Here is a 16273-nt window from a genome sequence, read left to right on the forward strand (position 1 = left end):
TAGCGAATGCAGAGTGTTTGTTAGTGTAGTGAATGCAGTGTGTTAATGTGTAGTGAATGCAGAGGGTGTGTTAGTGTGTAGCGGATGCAGAGTGTGTGTTAGTGTAGTGAATAGTAGTTTCAATTTGTGGTGGATGTAGTGTGTGTACTGTGAATAAAGGATGTTTGTGTAGTGGATGCTGTGTGTACAGTTCATGCAGAGTGTATGTTAGTGTAGTGAATGCACAGTGTGTGTCAGTATAGTGAATGCAGAGTGTGTGTTAGTGTGTAATAAATGCAGAGTGTGTGTTCGGGTGTAGTGAATGCAGAGTGTGTCAGTGTAATGAATGTAGTGTGTGTGTGTAAATTTGTAGTGAATGCAGAGTGTGTGTTAATGTGTAGTGAATGCAGAGAGTGTGTTAGTGTAGTGAATGCAGAGAGTGTGTTACTGTGTAGCGGATGCAGTGTGTGTTAGTGTAGTGAATGCAGAGTGTTAATGTGTAGTGAATGCAGAGAGTGTGTTAGTGTGTAGCGGATGCAGAGTGTGTGTTAGTGTAGTGAATGCAGAGTGGGTGTCAGTATAGTGTATGCAGTGAGTGTGTTAGTGTGTAGAGTATGCAGAGTGCATGTTGTATTAGTGTATGCAGAGTGCATGTTGTGTTAGTGAATGCAGTGTGTGTATTGTGTTAGTGAATGCAGTGTGTGTATTGTGTTAGTGTATGCAGTGTTAGTGTATGCAGTGTGTTGTGTTAGTGTATGCAGTGTGTGTTGTATTAGTGTATGCAGAGTGTGTGTTGTGTTCGTGTATGCAGTGTGTGTTGTGTCAGTGTATGCAGAGTGTGTGTTGTGTTAGTGTGTGCAGTGTGTGTTGTATTAGTGTATGCAGTGTGTGTTGTGTCAGTGTATGCAGTGTGTGATGTGTCAGTGTATGCAGAGTGTGTTGTGTCAGTGTATGCAGAGTGTGTTGTGTCAGTGTATGCAGAGTGTGTTGTGTCAGTGTATGCAGTGTGTGTTGTGTTGTGTCAGTGTATGTAGTGTGTGTGTGTTGTGTCAGTGTATGCAGTGTGTGTGTTGTGTCAGTGTATGCAGTGTGTGTGTTGAGTAAGTGTATTAGTGTGTTTGTGTGTGTTGTGTTAGTGTATGTAGTGTGTGTTGTGTCAGTGTATGCAGAGTGTGTTGTGTCAGTGTATGCAGTGTGTGTTGTGTTAGTGTATGCAGAGTGTGTGTTGTGTTAGTGTATGCAGTGTGTGTTGTGTTGTGTCAGTGTATGTAGTGTGTGTGTGTTGTGTCAGTGTATGCAGTGTGTGTGTTGTGTCAGTGTATGCAGTGTGTGTGTTGAGTAAGTGTATTAGTGTGTTTGTGTGTGTTGTGTCAGTGTATGCAGTGTGTGTGTTGAGTAAGTGTATTAGTGTGTTTGTGTGTGTGGTGTTAGTGTATGTAGTGTGTGTTGTGTCAGTGTATGCAGAGTGTGTGTTTTGTTGTGTCAGTGTATGTAGTGTGTGTGTGTTGTGCCAGTGTATGCAGTGCGTGTGTGTTGTGTCAGTGTATGCAGTGTGTGTGTGTTGTGTCAGTGTATGCAGTGTGTGTGTGTTGTGTCAGTGTATGCAGTGTGTTGTGTCAGTGTATGTAGTGTGTGTGTTGTGTCAGTGTATGTAGTGTGTGTGTTGTGTCAGTGTACTTAGTGTGTGTGTTGTGTCAGTGTATGCAGTGTGTGTGTGTTGTCAGTGTATGCAGTGTGTGTGTGCTGTGTCAGTGTATGCAGTGTGTGTGTGTTGTGTCAGTGTATGCAGTGTGTGTGTGTTGAGTTAGTGTATGTAGTGTGTGTGTTGTGTTAGTGTATGTAGTGTGTGTTGTGTTAGTGTATGTAGTGTGTGTTGTGTCAGTGTATTAAAATTGTTTCTTCCCCCTCCCTGCTTACCTTTGTAGAGATTCCATCCCTGGGGGACCGGTGGGGGGCCCCTGGCTCCCTGTTATTGCAAATGGGGCCAGGCAGCACACTGCTTCTCTTCTCTCCTCTGTTCCAATAACTCTTGCGAGACCCGCGGAGCGTTGCCATGGCAACCGGGTCTCACGAGAGTTATTAGCAGAGAGGAGAAGAGAAGCAGTGTGCTGCCTTGGCCCCCTCTGCGGTAACAGGGAGCCGGGGGCCCGCGGCTGCACACAGAGATAGCGATATTCGCTATCTATGTGTGCAGAGAGGGAAAGTGGGGCCCAGGACTGCCAGAGCAGTCCGGGCCCCCCAAGGCCGCCGGGCCTGTGACCCCCTGATGGCGGCCCTGGTGCTCATCTTCGTCTAGATACCATTTGTAAGCAAGAAGAAGGTGCCCAGTTTAAAAAAAAACAATACACAACATGATCCGTACCTTGTGAGCAAGATTTACATATGAAATGTTTTCATGATTACTAGAACTGTGTACAAACATTCCTGGACTAGAGATGGCCTGAATTAATGACTACCCTGTGAGATCCAAGCTGAAACATTCATCGAAACGCTATGTGTCTGCAATTGTACATTTATTGGGCGAGATCACCGGCACTGGCCCAGGATACAGTGACCATTCTTAGCTCTATTCAAAGAACAATGTAGCCGATGTGACTGTGATTTATTAACCATATTTGAGTATTAACGTCTTTGAATAAAGTTAATATATATTATAGGTGTCTTTTGTTTTTCTTCTCACACTCAGACAACACGGAGAGCTGATCAGTTAATTGTTTTTACTATGTTATAATGGATGATACAATCTCCAGGCTTAATGTCTCACTTTAAATAGGGAATTATAAAGAAAAATTTAAGTTTGGTAGTGTATGCTATAGCCCTTTATAAGCATATTTTTGTGTATTATGCTCATCACTTGCGTAGGGGAGTGTTTGGTTTTATTGTTATATCTTTTTATGCTAATTTAATTTTGTAACTATATTTTGGCCTTTTTAAGTCCTGTTTTGCTCACTATGTATTGACTTTGGTTTTCTGGAGTTTTCTACAGAGAACATATCTCTTTGGGTCACTGGCCTCGCTGGCTAAGAATGGGGGTGGGCTAAACCTCTGATATATTTTAAACTAAAAGGCTATGAACACTACAACTTTATAATAAATATCGTTATATTTTCTTTATTGTTCTCTTTTAACTAAAGAAGTGGAAAAGCTGACAATCTAATTCCAAATTCTGGACTTCCGAACAGACTCCGATTATTCTACAAACGAATTCTAATGCCACCCATTAGCTGCTCGCCCCCCTTAGAGGGTTTAGGAAAGAAAGCCAGTGTCAGTTTGTCCTATTCACATGCACAGAGTGTCCGTTTAGTTTCTGAAGCCAACAAAATGTGGAAACCAGTTTACATGTATCTTCTTGCCAACTTTGGCTAACATCTTTAAGGTCCATGTCCAGCTCCCTGCACACAGGTTAACGTACCGGGACATACAGAAATCCCACTCAGGCGCGTGTAGTCACTTTGACTAATGGTGTCCAAGGCTGACAGACGTGTGTGGTCATCTGCCTTGCCCACAAGGTTTTGTAGCTGTTTCATCAGTTCCATGAAACAAGGTCTCTGAGATGCTTCCCATGCCCAGCATCTCAACATGACTTCGTAGCTGGAAGTGAAAGCAGGAGAACCGTTATGAGAGCGTACATATTCCCCATGGACGCAGAATTTATTCATCTTAATACATCACCATGAAACACACCACACAATTACCATGACTCCCATATTCTTCACAAGTTATGGTCAGTAACATGGCAGGAAAGACATTGATAAAGTACTTAACACAGCCCTTTCATTTACATATATTAGCTTTGATTCTGATTCATTGCCTTGCCTCCAGTGTGAGCTGCTGTGTTCCCAAAGCATTCTAAAGACAGCAGTTAAAGGAACACGCCAAACACCATAACTACTACAGTGCACTGCAGTGGTTATGGTGCCAGGAGTGCCCTGGCGCTGCCTCACTGTACTTGCCAGGGGCCAATTACCTCCTCCATGAGAGCAAGAAGTTCGGTGGGGCTGGGGGGAGTAGGAGAGGAAGGGAATGTGAGTGGGCTTTAAAATAAATAAAAGTTGTTATGTAGAAAATGTAGGGCGGCTGGGAGGAATTGCAGGAGGGAAGGAAGGGGCGTACGCTCACAGCACTGTCTGCAAGAGTAGAAAATAATTCCATCTGTCGCCAGCGTGTGCATTATTTTTGCAACTAATAAACATAAGAAAAGCCCAACGTTCCAGACTGCAAAGCCACGGTTGCCGGGGGTGCAACTAGCCCCTGGCACAAAAGTGCAGACGCCGTAATATGTGCAGCATTTCAAGCAGAAATGCTGCAAATACAAATTGCTTTCTCTATGACGACTGCTGAGAGCAAACTGTTCATGGAGGCTGGAGTAATCTGTTTATTCTTCTTTAGCTGGGTATATGTACTGCTCTTTGGCGCCCTCTCGTGGTCTCGTGGAGAGATACACTGCTAGGAGTTAATTCTGGGTGTTGTTAATGCTGCTCCCAGACTGGATATTATCACGACATTAAAGATTCTAACTATGTATATATTTAAAGCACCACCATGGGAAACCCAAGCTGCTGTAGGTATAGAGGTGTTTGAGTGTTTCAGTTGGTTAACCTACAGAAAGCCAGACTCTACCAATACTTACAGCCGGTCCGTGCATCGCGCAGGTTTCTCCATCCACTGCATCTTCTGAAGGCTGGGAAGCACCTGAGAGATTTCCAGGTTTGGATACGGAGGAGAACCTGGAGGGAAAAAAGCAAACATTCTAAAAGAATAGACACTATATTATTATCTGTTTTTTATATTTCTATGAGGATATCTCCCATAACAAGAACTACCAGCACCAAACTATATCCTTAGGTGGGAATTAGTCCGCCCAGGTCGCACCAGTTGGAGCGGAATTGAAGCTTCAATAAAGTGTGAGTGCACATTTTTTACTTCACCCTTACTCCATAAAGATGTTTTAACTTACTACATGATTGGTTCCTTCTGTTTCTCCTTTTGTCATTACATATACCTCCACAAGGACATTCTACGAGCTGCATCTACCTTTTGTTTGACCCAGTTATATAGAAATCTAACTAGTCTGACCATTTAATACAAACATGTACGCAGCATAAACTCTAGATAACGTGACTACCATGGAACACAAAAATGTTACGCACATGATTAGCTAATATTTTCATCTTCTTCTAGTACATACCTAAGGTGACCATCTCATAGAGTAAAATCCCAAAGGACCACCTGGAGAAAAAGAAACATCGGTATTAATAAAGAATCTGTCTCGTGGCCCGCTCTCCGTGGCCCGCTCTCCGTGGCCCGCTCTCCGTGGCCCGCTCTCCGTGGCCCGCTCTCCGTGGCCAGACTAGTCTAGTGTTGTATGAGAAAAGAGTCTGTGAGAGCATGAAATGTAGGGGGTCTGATGGCGGCCAGTATTTCATCCAATAAATTAAATACTGAATAAAATAATAACCCTCTGATAAACAGACATTGATTAAACTCACATGTCGCTCTTCTCTGTGGGGGTGTCTCCGCTTAACCTTTCTGGTGACTGCCACTTTAGTGGCACTTGGGCCGCTCGCCTGGCTGGAATGCTCCCAGTCCGGTGCATTATCGCGGTCAAACCAAGGCCACAAAGCTCCACAGTCATATCCTCGTGGATCAGAACATTGCATGCTGCCACAAACCCATGGACAAGGCTATGTGTTCCTGACAGATACTCCTACAACAGGAAAAGGAAATGGTTTATTTTATTTACGGGAGGTTAACACCTCTCTCCACAGCGCAGCCCGAGGTATATATCACCCCCCCCCAGCACAGCCCGAGGTATATATCAACCCCCCCCCAGCACAGCCCGAGGTATATATCAACCCCCCCCTCAGTGCAGCCAGAGAAATATATCAACACCCCCCCCTCAGTGCAGCCAGAGAAATATATCAACACCACCCCCCCTCCACACAGCCTGAGGTATATATCAACACCCCCCTCAGCACAGCCTGAGGTATATATCAACACCCCCCTCAGTCCAGCCTGAGGTATATATCAACATCCCCCCTCAGCGCAGCCAGAGGTGTATATCAACACCCCCCCCCCTCAGCACAGCCTGAGGTATATATAAACACCCCCCCTCAGCACAGCCTGAGGTATATATATACACCCCCCCTGAGCACAGGCCGAGGTATATATCAACACCCCCCCTGAGCACAGCCCGAGGTATATATCAACACCGCCCCTGAGCACAGCCCGAGGTATATATCAACACCCCCCTCAGCACAGCCTGAGGTATATATCAACACCCCCCCCTCAGCACAGCCTGAGGTATATATCAACACCCCCCCTCAGCACAGCCTGAGGTATACATCAACACCCCCCTCAGTGCAGCCTGGGGTATATATCAACACCCCCCCCCCCTCTCAGCACAGCCTGAGGTATATATCAACACCCCCCTCAGTGCAGCCTGAGTTATATCATCTCCCCCCCTCAGCACAGCCTGAGAAATATATCACCTCCCCCCTCAGTGCAGCCTGAGGTATATATCAACACCCCCCCTCAGTGCAGCCTAAGGTATTTATCACCTCCCCCTCAGTGCAGCCCAAGGTATATATCAATAATAATAATTATAATAATAATATCAACACCCCCCTTCAACACTGCCTGAGGTATATATCAACACCCCCCTCAGCACAGCCTGAGGTATATATCAACCCCCCCCCCCCCCCTCAGTGCAGCCTGAGGTATATATCACCTCCCCCCTCAGTTACAAAATAGACCAAAATAGAGCTTTATGGTCACAACCATAAGCGCTATGTTTGGAGACGGGTCTATAGTGAAAAGAATACCATCCCCACTGTGAAGCATGGTGGTGGCTCACTGATGTTTTGGGGGTCTGTGAGCTCTAAAGGCATGGGGATTCTTGAGAAAATTGATGGCAAGATGAATGCAGCATGTTATCAGAAAGTATTGGCAGACAATTTGCATTCTTCTGCACGAGGGCTGCTCATGGGATGCTCTTGGACTTTCCAGCATGACAATGACCCTAAGCACAAGGCCAAGTTGACCCTCCAGTGGTTACTGCAGAAAAAGGTGAAGGTTCTGGAGTGGCCATCACAGTCTCCTGACCTTAATATCATTGAGCCACTCTTGGGAGATTGCAAACGTGCAGTTCATGCAAGACGATCAAAAACTTTGCATGACCTGGAGGCATTTTGCCAAGAGGAATGGGCAGCTAAACCACCTGCAATAATTAGGGACCTCATAGACAACTATTACAAAAGACTGCACGCTGTTATTGATGCTAAAGGGGGCATTATACAGTATTAAGAACTATGGGTATGCAGACTTTTGAACAGGGGTCATTTTCTATTTTTTAGAAGAACTAGTTAGAAAGTTGCCCTTCCCCTCTCCCCTCTCCCCCGCACCCCAACCCACCCCACCAGATATTAAGAAAATCATGTACATTCTTTTATAAATTCAAATATTAAAAAAGGGACAAAGCTGGTGCCTGTTTCTGGACTCCGGCTTTAAATCCAAGACACCGTTTCCAGAAACCTATTAGCAATATTTTAGGTTTTGGGTTTTTAATAGTTAGAGGAGGCACAATATATCAATCAGAAGAGTCCAATGAAGATGGTTTACAGAATTAACTTGTGACATTATTGAAATAATTAGAAAAGAAAACCGGAAGAATAGATTACCACACCAATGTCACATGGCTAATTTGGGCCCATGTAAAAAGGTAAAAAACTGTATTAACTGAACGGTAATAATAATAATAACTACCAGAGCACTCGCCACCTGGGTAGCTGTGTGAAAGATCCACTTCTCTGTGACTCTACTTCCATTGTCACCCTAAAAGGAAGGTAATAGGTTGTAATGACATATATGCGCTTTTGTCTTTATGATTTAAAGGAATACTATAGACACTAAAACAACGTTAGCTTAACAGTTTTGGTGAATTGATTGTGCCACTGTCATTTAGGAGTAACATTGCTTTGTTTATGTAGCCCTAGCCACGCCTCCTTACATGTGACTTAAACAGTCTCCCAACACATTTCCTGTAAAGAGAGCTTTAATGTTTAAATTGTGCATTTTTGTTTAAATTGGAATTACATTTTTGTTAATACTCTGCTGGTTCCTGCAGCAGCATGTTGTGTTTGATTAAAGTTCAATGAACAGAGCAGGAGATAAACACTTCTAAATTAAACACAGTGTGCTGTAAGATCTGATTGTCCTTTTTTTCATGTTGGCTGTGTGAGTCAAAGGCAGGGGAAGTGTATATAGGGCTACATAAACAAAGTGATATAAGTCCTAAATGGCAGAGAATTGGGCAGTGAGACTGCTCTATAAAACTGTTTCATTAAGCTAAAGTTGTTTCAGTGCTTAGAGTATCCCTTTAAGTTGTACATGGTAGAAACAAAAATGTAGAAATACTGTATATTGTTAGCGGTGGAAAATGTCTGACTGCTGAAACAAAAGTAATTTTACCATTTTAAACCAAATCTAAACATGGAATGTGTGCTGTAAACATCATGCGTAATATGCTCAGCCTATATTTTCTATTCCATAGGTTACAAATAGTGTAGCTTGTTAAATTGTGATTCAATATTTTATATCAGTATGTTACTGTTCACTCACATAATTCAGAACCTTGTATAAGCTCACAATGGGCTGATATACACAAAGTGAGAGAATAGGAGTCTTACGAGGAATTCATCATTGCTGCCTTGCTGTGACAGGAATGGTTTAACCCCTTAAGGACCAAACTTCTGGAATAAAAGGGAATCATGACGTGTCAGACACGTCATGTGTCCTTAAGGGGTTAATCTGTGATTAAACAGCAGTTATATGTATACTGTGGTAAGGAACACAGCGCAAAAAAGTAATATCATTACCAAAAAATATATCAAATGTAATATAAAAATCAATATATAAAAAAATATAGTATAAAAACATTTTTCAAAATATTAAATTATTTTAAATGTTTATCCAAAAATATTAGATAATTTGAAAAGTGTATCTAAAAATATCGAATCAAGGCCTTCATTTGGGTATATTGTGAGACAATGAAGATACTCTGAATTATGTGAGTCTCTATAGAGAATTCTATGCAGTATTCCTCTGTTCTTACACAGCACCGAGCTACGAGCTACATTACCTGACGAGATCGCCACAGAAATGAGAGTAGATTTCCGAGGTTCATGGCTTTCAAAACAAGACAAAGCGGTCTCGCTTCAATCTTGCAACACAGCATCTTCACCAGGTTCTCGTGATTACAAACTTGGATGTGAAACTTCATGAGGTCAGTAAAGTCCTGGGCTTCGCCTGGACTGAAATCCTCTGAACAAAGACTCACAATTAATAGACTTACTCACTGCACCAGTACAATTTACTATTATGACCTCAATAAGAGCACTCTCTTCATGTCAAGATGGAGAGCACATATATTGCAATATTGCATTCCTTATAGATACTCGTCCAATTTTTACATGCATCTCCTTCATACACCCTACAAGTACTCCTTTCATTGCTCTCTACAGGTTATCGTTCCCTACTCCTTACAATTACTCCCTCCAGTTAAATATTAAGGTGTTGTAAAATTACTTGATAAGTCCCTCAGATTTAGGCCAGTTGGAAGGTATGGAAAAATAACCGCGAAGGACCAGAATAGTGGGGAGATAACTGTAAGGAAAAATAGTTTGGCAAAACTGGGACAGTTTATGGAGGAAGAATAACCGGGATGAACCCTGACAGTTAAAAGGTATGGAGACATTCCTGAAAATAATTAGGACAGCTGGTCAATATGCAAAGTAACCTTAAAGAATCAAGACAACTGGGAGGCACGGAGACAAAAACTGGGAATAATCCTCTGGTCATATGGGAAGCAATATTCCAAACTTACTCACCAGATAGTTCTTTTAGGACTACATCCTGTTTGCCATCAGCGACCCCCTCTCCAACCAGGGAGGCACGACTTATAGGGCCATATTGTCCATTGCAAATAACCACCTGGTCGGTGATCTGCCACCCATCTGGCATCTCCCATTTCTTCAGGATTGGGTCTACAACCTCGGGGAAGTTCTCGTAAGTAGCTGCATTATTAACTGCCCATTCTCCGCCCAAGTCAGCTGCTGGGTGCACAAGGTTAAAATGCACAGTTAGAATGTAGCCCACGGAGCAACGCAGGGGGGGAGTGGGCCTTGACAGGGCCAGAAAGTTGGCAGGTGAACTGGAGGTCAGGGGGTGGGGCCAGCTAGTGTGGGGAGGAGAGGGGTAGTTTAAATAGCGGCCATTTTAGGTTGAGGCCATTCTAATCTGAGCTGCCCTTACCTGTGAATTGTCCCTCCCACCCTCCCTTTGTTTTATGTTTTGTGGTAGTTCCCGTTTGGTCACAGCGGCGGGAAATAGGGCTTGGGTAAACTGGCTATTTGGGGTTATGAATGTGTTATGCCAAGGTCTAGGCTGGAGTAGGCCGGAAGTTAAAGTGTTTGGTAGGTTCTAGCCCGTCGGTGGCGACGAACCTAGAGGTGTAGGGGTGTCTGGGTACACCCCTGCAGGTAAACAAATGTTGGGGGCCTCTTTGGTAGGCCAGGTGTTATTCGTTATGTATCAATTGTTATGTTTGTATTGTTTTGGTAGGGTCATTGTCAGGGGTATTTGGGATCGAGAGGAACGGAGTTATTACTGTTGACAATGACCCTAAATTGTTAATCTAAATATTTTATAATTAATAAAGCTGTGGACGTTGTACTCCAACAGAATAAGCGGTGTCTGTGTTTTTATTTATAATTTTGCACATGCCGAATAACGTCTGTGCACATGTCATGCAGGCAGCACAGGGTTATAGTACAAAGGGTAGAGGGTATAGTCTATTTATTTATAACACGGACAGGGTGGGGGGGGGGGGGGACTCCAAGGTTATTGCTCAGGGTTAAAGTAAAGAGTGCATAGTATATTTATTTATAACACGGGGGGGGGGGGTGTACAGCTATAGTACAGTAATACAAAGGGTAGACGGTATATTATATGTATTTATAACGCAGGGGGGATACACAGTTATAGCTAATGGTTATAGTACAGTAGTACAGAGAGTAGAGGGTATATTATATTTATTTATAACACAGGAGGGGATACACTGTTATAGCTGAGGGTTATAGTACAGTAGTACAGAGAGAAGAGGGTATATTACATTTATTTATAACGCAGGGGGGATACACAGTTATAGCTAATGGTTATAGTACAGTGGTACAGAGAGTATATTATATTTATTTATAACGCAGGGGGGATACACTGTTACAGCTGAGGGTTACAGTGCAGTAGTACAGAGATTAGAGGGTATAATAATGTGAGATGTACAAATTTGTAGTGCACAGTTAAAACGCAAAGGGGGGGGGGATACAGGGTTATAGAGTAGGGTTATAATGTGTGGGGGGAATAAGAGGGGTAAAGTGATATAATGAAGGGGTAGAGGGATATAGTGCCAGTTTACAATGTGGGGATAAATGGATATAATGCAGGGATTGCAGGGGGTAGAGGGATATAGTGCCAGGTAATAAGGTGGGATTAAAGAGATATCATGAAAGAGTACAGGGCTATAGTACAGGGGCTAGAAAGCACAATGTGGGGGTAGAGAGATATAATAAAGGGGTTCAGGGTTAAAATACAGGGGGTAGAGTAGTGCCAGGGTACAGGGTTATAGTACAGCGGGTACAGCGAATGTCTCTGTATTTGGGTAGGTGGGTCGCTGGGTTACCTGTGTCATCGCTGACAGACACACGTTTCTTTTCCCCTTTCCTCCTTATTGATTTCCATAAAATAACGATTACCACAATCAGTGTGGATGCTGACAGCAACGTGGGGATAATGATAACGGAATTCTGCCAACCATTTTCATCTGAAACGAGAATATAGCCAAGAGCTCCCTTTTAATCCACACTTTATATTTATTCATTTTTACCTTTAGTAAATAACCCTGTAACAGAATAACCCTGAAAATGTTCTTTAGTGAAAACCCAAATTCAATTTCATATGGATTTTTGCAATTTGGGTTAAATTCAGAGCCTCGCAAAAAGCCCCATTTCTAATGGTTTATATTTAGATACTTAGCATTTTATTTACCTAATTTTATGCAGAATAGGGGACGTACATCTCGCAGTCTGTCCAATGTTAGTAGGAGTTACACTCCCGAGTGGCAGCTGACACCATTTTAATGGCAGCAGTCGCCCACTGTTGCCCAGGACTGTGACGCCCGTCGCCCACTAATCTCAGTCAGCAGGGACCCAATATGTACGAGTTCTGCACTAAGGGTAAAGACATCCCTGTAACCGCAATACTACCTTAACACTTACCATTAACCTGAGCTCTCAACGTCAGCGCCCCGTGAATTGGGACGTTGGTGGGAGGGGGGAAAGGATGGGACAGTGACGTGATTGCTTCACTGGCACTGGTGAACAGGGCTGGGTCTGAATGAATGCCAGGCTGCCTGTCAATCAGCCAGACCAGCCCACTGAGGGCAGTTTCAGTGCTGTGTGCAGGATCCTAAATCCCTCAGTGTAGCACAAGGGCACCTATTGATGCACCTGCGCTAAGCTTTTGGCTTTGGCATCCCCAAAAGCGGAACACTAAGGAACAAAATTTGCACAAAATATTATAGTGAACGCTCAACTGATATGGGTTAATTAATTTAGTGAGGCATTCAGTCATGCAAATAATGGGTGCTAAATTAGGAAAACCTGTTATCCCACCAGGTACATCGTTATCATCGAATAGAATAAAACCCATTTATTCTACACTAAGGAACAAAGTCAGAACAGCAGGAGAGAACCCAAAAATCGTGACTGTTCCAACAAAATCAGGGGTGTTGGGAGGTATGCATTAACATGTATACTGCATTATCACTAACCATTAACTACCCTAACACTAACCCATATACCTCCCTAATGCTACCTTAAGATGGTTAATAAAGGGCACACCATATCATGTTTGCTCCACAGTTGTTCTGCTATTACAAGAGCTAAAGGAGCGCCAGGGCATAATCCCAAAACAGCCACAGCCTTTCGACACATACATATATAAAGGAGTGACGGGAAACTTGGGAAATACGCTGTAAACTGGGTTACATAGAGCAGTTTGGTTAATTATTGAGTAAAATGGGGCAACGCGGTGTAATACCGGGATACACAGTGTAATATGGAGTAATATCAAGATATATGAGGTATATGAAGGGAGTCATTTGGTGTAACACTTGAGTGCAGAATAGGGGTACATGGTGGAATGACTTGGTACAATATTGGGGTGCAGTTTGTAACAATGTGTAACAGAGGGGTATATGAACTAACTGATGTAATATTGGGGTGCATGGTAAATATTGGGGTTCAAAAAGTAACTTACTTCGTTGGAATTCCCCCGTAGAGCTGTTTGAGGACCGCTGGACCGGGTCCATGGGGGGCTGTCACCAGCCAGAGGTTAGAAGAAGGCGCCCAGACGTTCTGACTGTAAGAGAGGTAAATGAGTAATGAGTATGACTATCTCTGCTCCAATCCACGAGTATCTCATTAAAACAAGCAGGGTTATTTGCTATAGTGAGAAATGCTGGGTATTTAAAGACAAGATAACCAAACTAAAAACCAAACCGACTTGGAGAATTGGTGAAATTGGCTATTGTGACCTAAATTCTGAAATTCCTGGCAGTTCTCGGTCACTTCAGTAAATAACTCTAGGGACATGGTGCATTGAGAAAGGGAATACCCGAAACGTTTGTGATATTCTGTCCTTCAGATAAATACCAGTAGCCCCTTGGTGTGCACACAGCAACTTTTTGCACAGCCTCTTGTTTGTTCTATCTACCCAGTAAATAACTCTGTAGGTTTACATTAAACATGAATATAATGGCCTGCTTTGCTCTTTCTTTCAGATACCCCTCTTGGCAAGTGTACTGGCGCAGTGGGCGGAGTTCCGCTGCTTTACTGAAGGTCTCTGCTTGTTATCTATGCAGTAAAGCTATAATGTAAGTCAGCTGAGCAGATAAACCTGCCAGGTACAGCTTTTATCTATTTATTACTGACAGTGAGCTCTATCTGCGCTAGCACCGGGCCTGCTGTACACTTGAACTTTAGATAATGATGAATAAAACTGACCTTTGCTTGTCAGTAGATTATCTCTATGGGTGACGAGCCCTCCCCATGACTTCTAATTTAATACTTGTGCTGCAGATCTTTATTTTGCATAAGACCATCTTTTTATATATGGCCATACCTTCCAAGTGTCCCAGTTTAAGAGAAACAGTCCCTATTTAGCACTGTTCACACAACTTCACAGCAATAAAGCAATAAAGTTTATTTAAACTACACATTACAATTCAGTCTATGTCAGATAGATATATCATTTTTGTTTTAATTTTCATATCTAGTTCCATGAGTTCACCTAAAATACCCTGGGAAAGCCCTACCAATGGCCTCTCTCAGCCATTTAAAATACTGTGCGGCCATGTTTCAAAATGGCCGCTGTTCAGCTTAAAAAACCCCCAAAAAAACAACAAAAAACGTCATTTCTGAGCATTTAATAAAGTCTTATGAAGAACTGTCTATAATTATATATTGCATTAGCTGTTTAAGATACAACCCCCTGATATGTATCTAGTAGTTATTTACTATACTGTGAATTTCAACGGTCCTGCAAAATTTGGACTAAAACGGCTTAACTGTTAATATGTTGAGTTTAGAGTTTTCTCCAATGTAGCTTTGATCCACTGATTAGTCTTTTAAAGTGTTATTCGGTCAAGTGTAATTTAGTAGGAAATTCAAATTAAATACAGGGTGAATTTCCCATTTTCGGTCAGTATAGTTGAACTGCATAAATCGCTTACACAGAAAATGATCTAATTTTGTTATTTTGATCTAAAATTTGAAATTCCCCTTCAGCATTATTCACTAAAGTGTAAAGTGCCAAGAATTCAAAGTGCAATGTAAATTTTACAAAAATAAGTCCTGCGCTCAAACTCCCACTACTCCTGGCCGGCAGCCATGACTATAGTGCATATCAGCCCCAAAACATACAATAAAAACTAAAGAAAACAGTTACTTGCGCGCTAGTCCAAATCCCTAATTTAAATAACTGGCGGTTTTTACAATCACATTTAAATAACTGGTGGTTTTTACAATCACATTTAAATAACTGGTGGTTTTTAGCATTCTAAAAACCTCTTGTTAATTAAATTTGCATAGGGATTTTGGATAGTGCAAAAGTAACTGTTTTCAATGTAAATGTTAGGCCAGGATATTTTTAGGATCTATATGACCCAGAATCGTGATATCTTCGCTCAAACATCGTAATCTCTTTCTTTTCTTTTTTACAACATGAAGTTTCTTCTAAGGGGATTACGCGTTCAATGCGATTACATTTCATTTATCAGACATTTGTCCAAACCCAATCAATAAATGGTTTTGCAATTTATGAGGCTCAAAGTGCATTGAACTGTTCAAGAGCCACATGGCGGTGAGTTAACTGTAATATACAGAGGGTAGAGGCATTCACGGGTCAATAATTATTCTGTTTTTCCAACCCAGTCTAATTTTAGACAATCTAAAACATAAAAAAACTAAAATTATTATGAAACACGAAGACAGCATTGTCATATCTGGCATTTCTTGATGCATCGTATCTGGCTGCACGATCCAGCATGTTTTCCTCTACTCAATAACGTCAGCAGGCTGATGGGCAGGACATGAAAGGCTGCCTCTCAGTATCTAGCATTCATGTGCTGCCGTAGGCAAATCAACTAAATCAGCAAAAAAGAAATCAACTCTAAATCACCTGTTGAAAATGCCAGTAAGGTAATATCATGCATAAGGAGGGGTATTACTTCATATGATCAAAAACTATTTTGCATGTTTACAAAATAATGGTATATCTTTAATATAAGGTGCAAGTTTGGACACTGGTTCTAAAGACGGATTATGGAAGTGGAATTAAATGCCGAGGTGGGCTACAAAATAAACAAGGGGAATGGAAGATTTTAATGAGAGACTGGAAAACTTATCTATATTGGAAAAAAAGGCATTTCAGAGGGAGTTATTATTATAATTATTTTATTATTTATATAGCACCATCAGATTCCAAAGCGCTGTACAATGGGTGGACTAACAGACATGTAATTGTAACCAGACAACTGGACGTACAGGAACAGAGAGGTGGAGGGCCGTGCTCAATGAGCTTACATTCTAGAGGATATGATAACATCTAAACTTGAAGAGGAGATTTCACCTACAGCAAAATAAATAAAGGAGGAGTCTTTACAAGGCAGGTGCTCTGGGCA

At 42.2% G+C, this 16273-nt stretch overlaps 1 protein-coding gene across 5 annotated transcripts in view; it reads right to left on the reverse strand.

Moving 5' to 3' along the window:
- Positions 1 to 2338: 2338 nt before the first annotated feature.
- The window catches only part of LOC134577144 (tyrosine-protein kinase STYK1-like), a 44931-nt gene continuing 30996 nt past the window's right edge, over positions 2339 to 16273 (reverse strand). For 4 of the 5 annotated variants that reach the window (XM_063435809.1, XM_063435812.1, XM_063435811.1 and 1 more), the window contains exons 2-10: positions 13351 to 13452; positions 11714 to 11854; positions 9867 to 10091; positions 9119 to 9300; positions 7744 to 7812; positions 5469 to 5686; positions 5168 to 5208; positions 4610 to 4706; positions 2339 to 3570 (exon numbers count right to left, since the gene is read on the reverse strand). In XM_063435809.1, coding sequence (XP_063291879.1) covers positions 3351 to 3570; positions 4610 to 4706; positions 5168 to 5208; positions 5469 to 5686; positions 7744 to 7812; positions 9119 to 9300; positions 9867 to 10091; positions 11714 to 11854; positions 13351 to 13402 — 1245 coding nt within the window. In that variant the 5' untranslated portion in view covers positions 13403 to 13452 and the 3' untranslated portion in view covers positions 2339 to 3350. The remainder of the gene's footprint in view (positions 3571 to 4609; positions 4707 to 5167; positions 5209 to 5468; positions 5687 to 7743; positions 7813 to 9118; positions 9301 to 9866; positions 10092 to 11713; positions 11855 to 13350; positions 13453 to 16273) is intronic. The other variant, XM_063435813.1, reaches the window with a different exon arrangement.

Source organism: Pelobates fuscus, chromosome 11 (genome assembly GCF_036172605.1).
Source record: "Pelobates fuscus isolate aPelFus1 chromosome 11, aPelFus1.pri, whole genome shotgun sequence".
Lineage (NCBI taxonomy): Eukaryota > Metazoa > Chordata > Amphibia > Anura > Pelobatidae > Pelobates > Pelobates fuscus.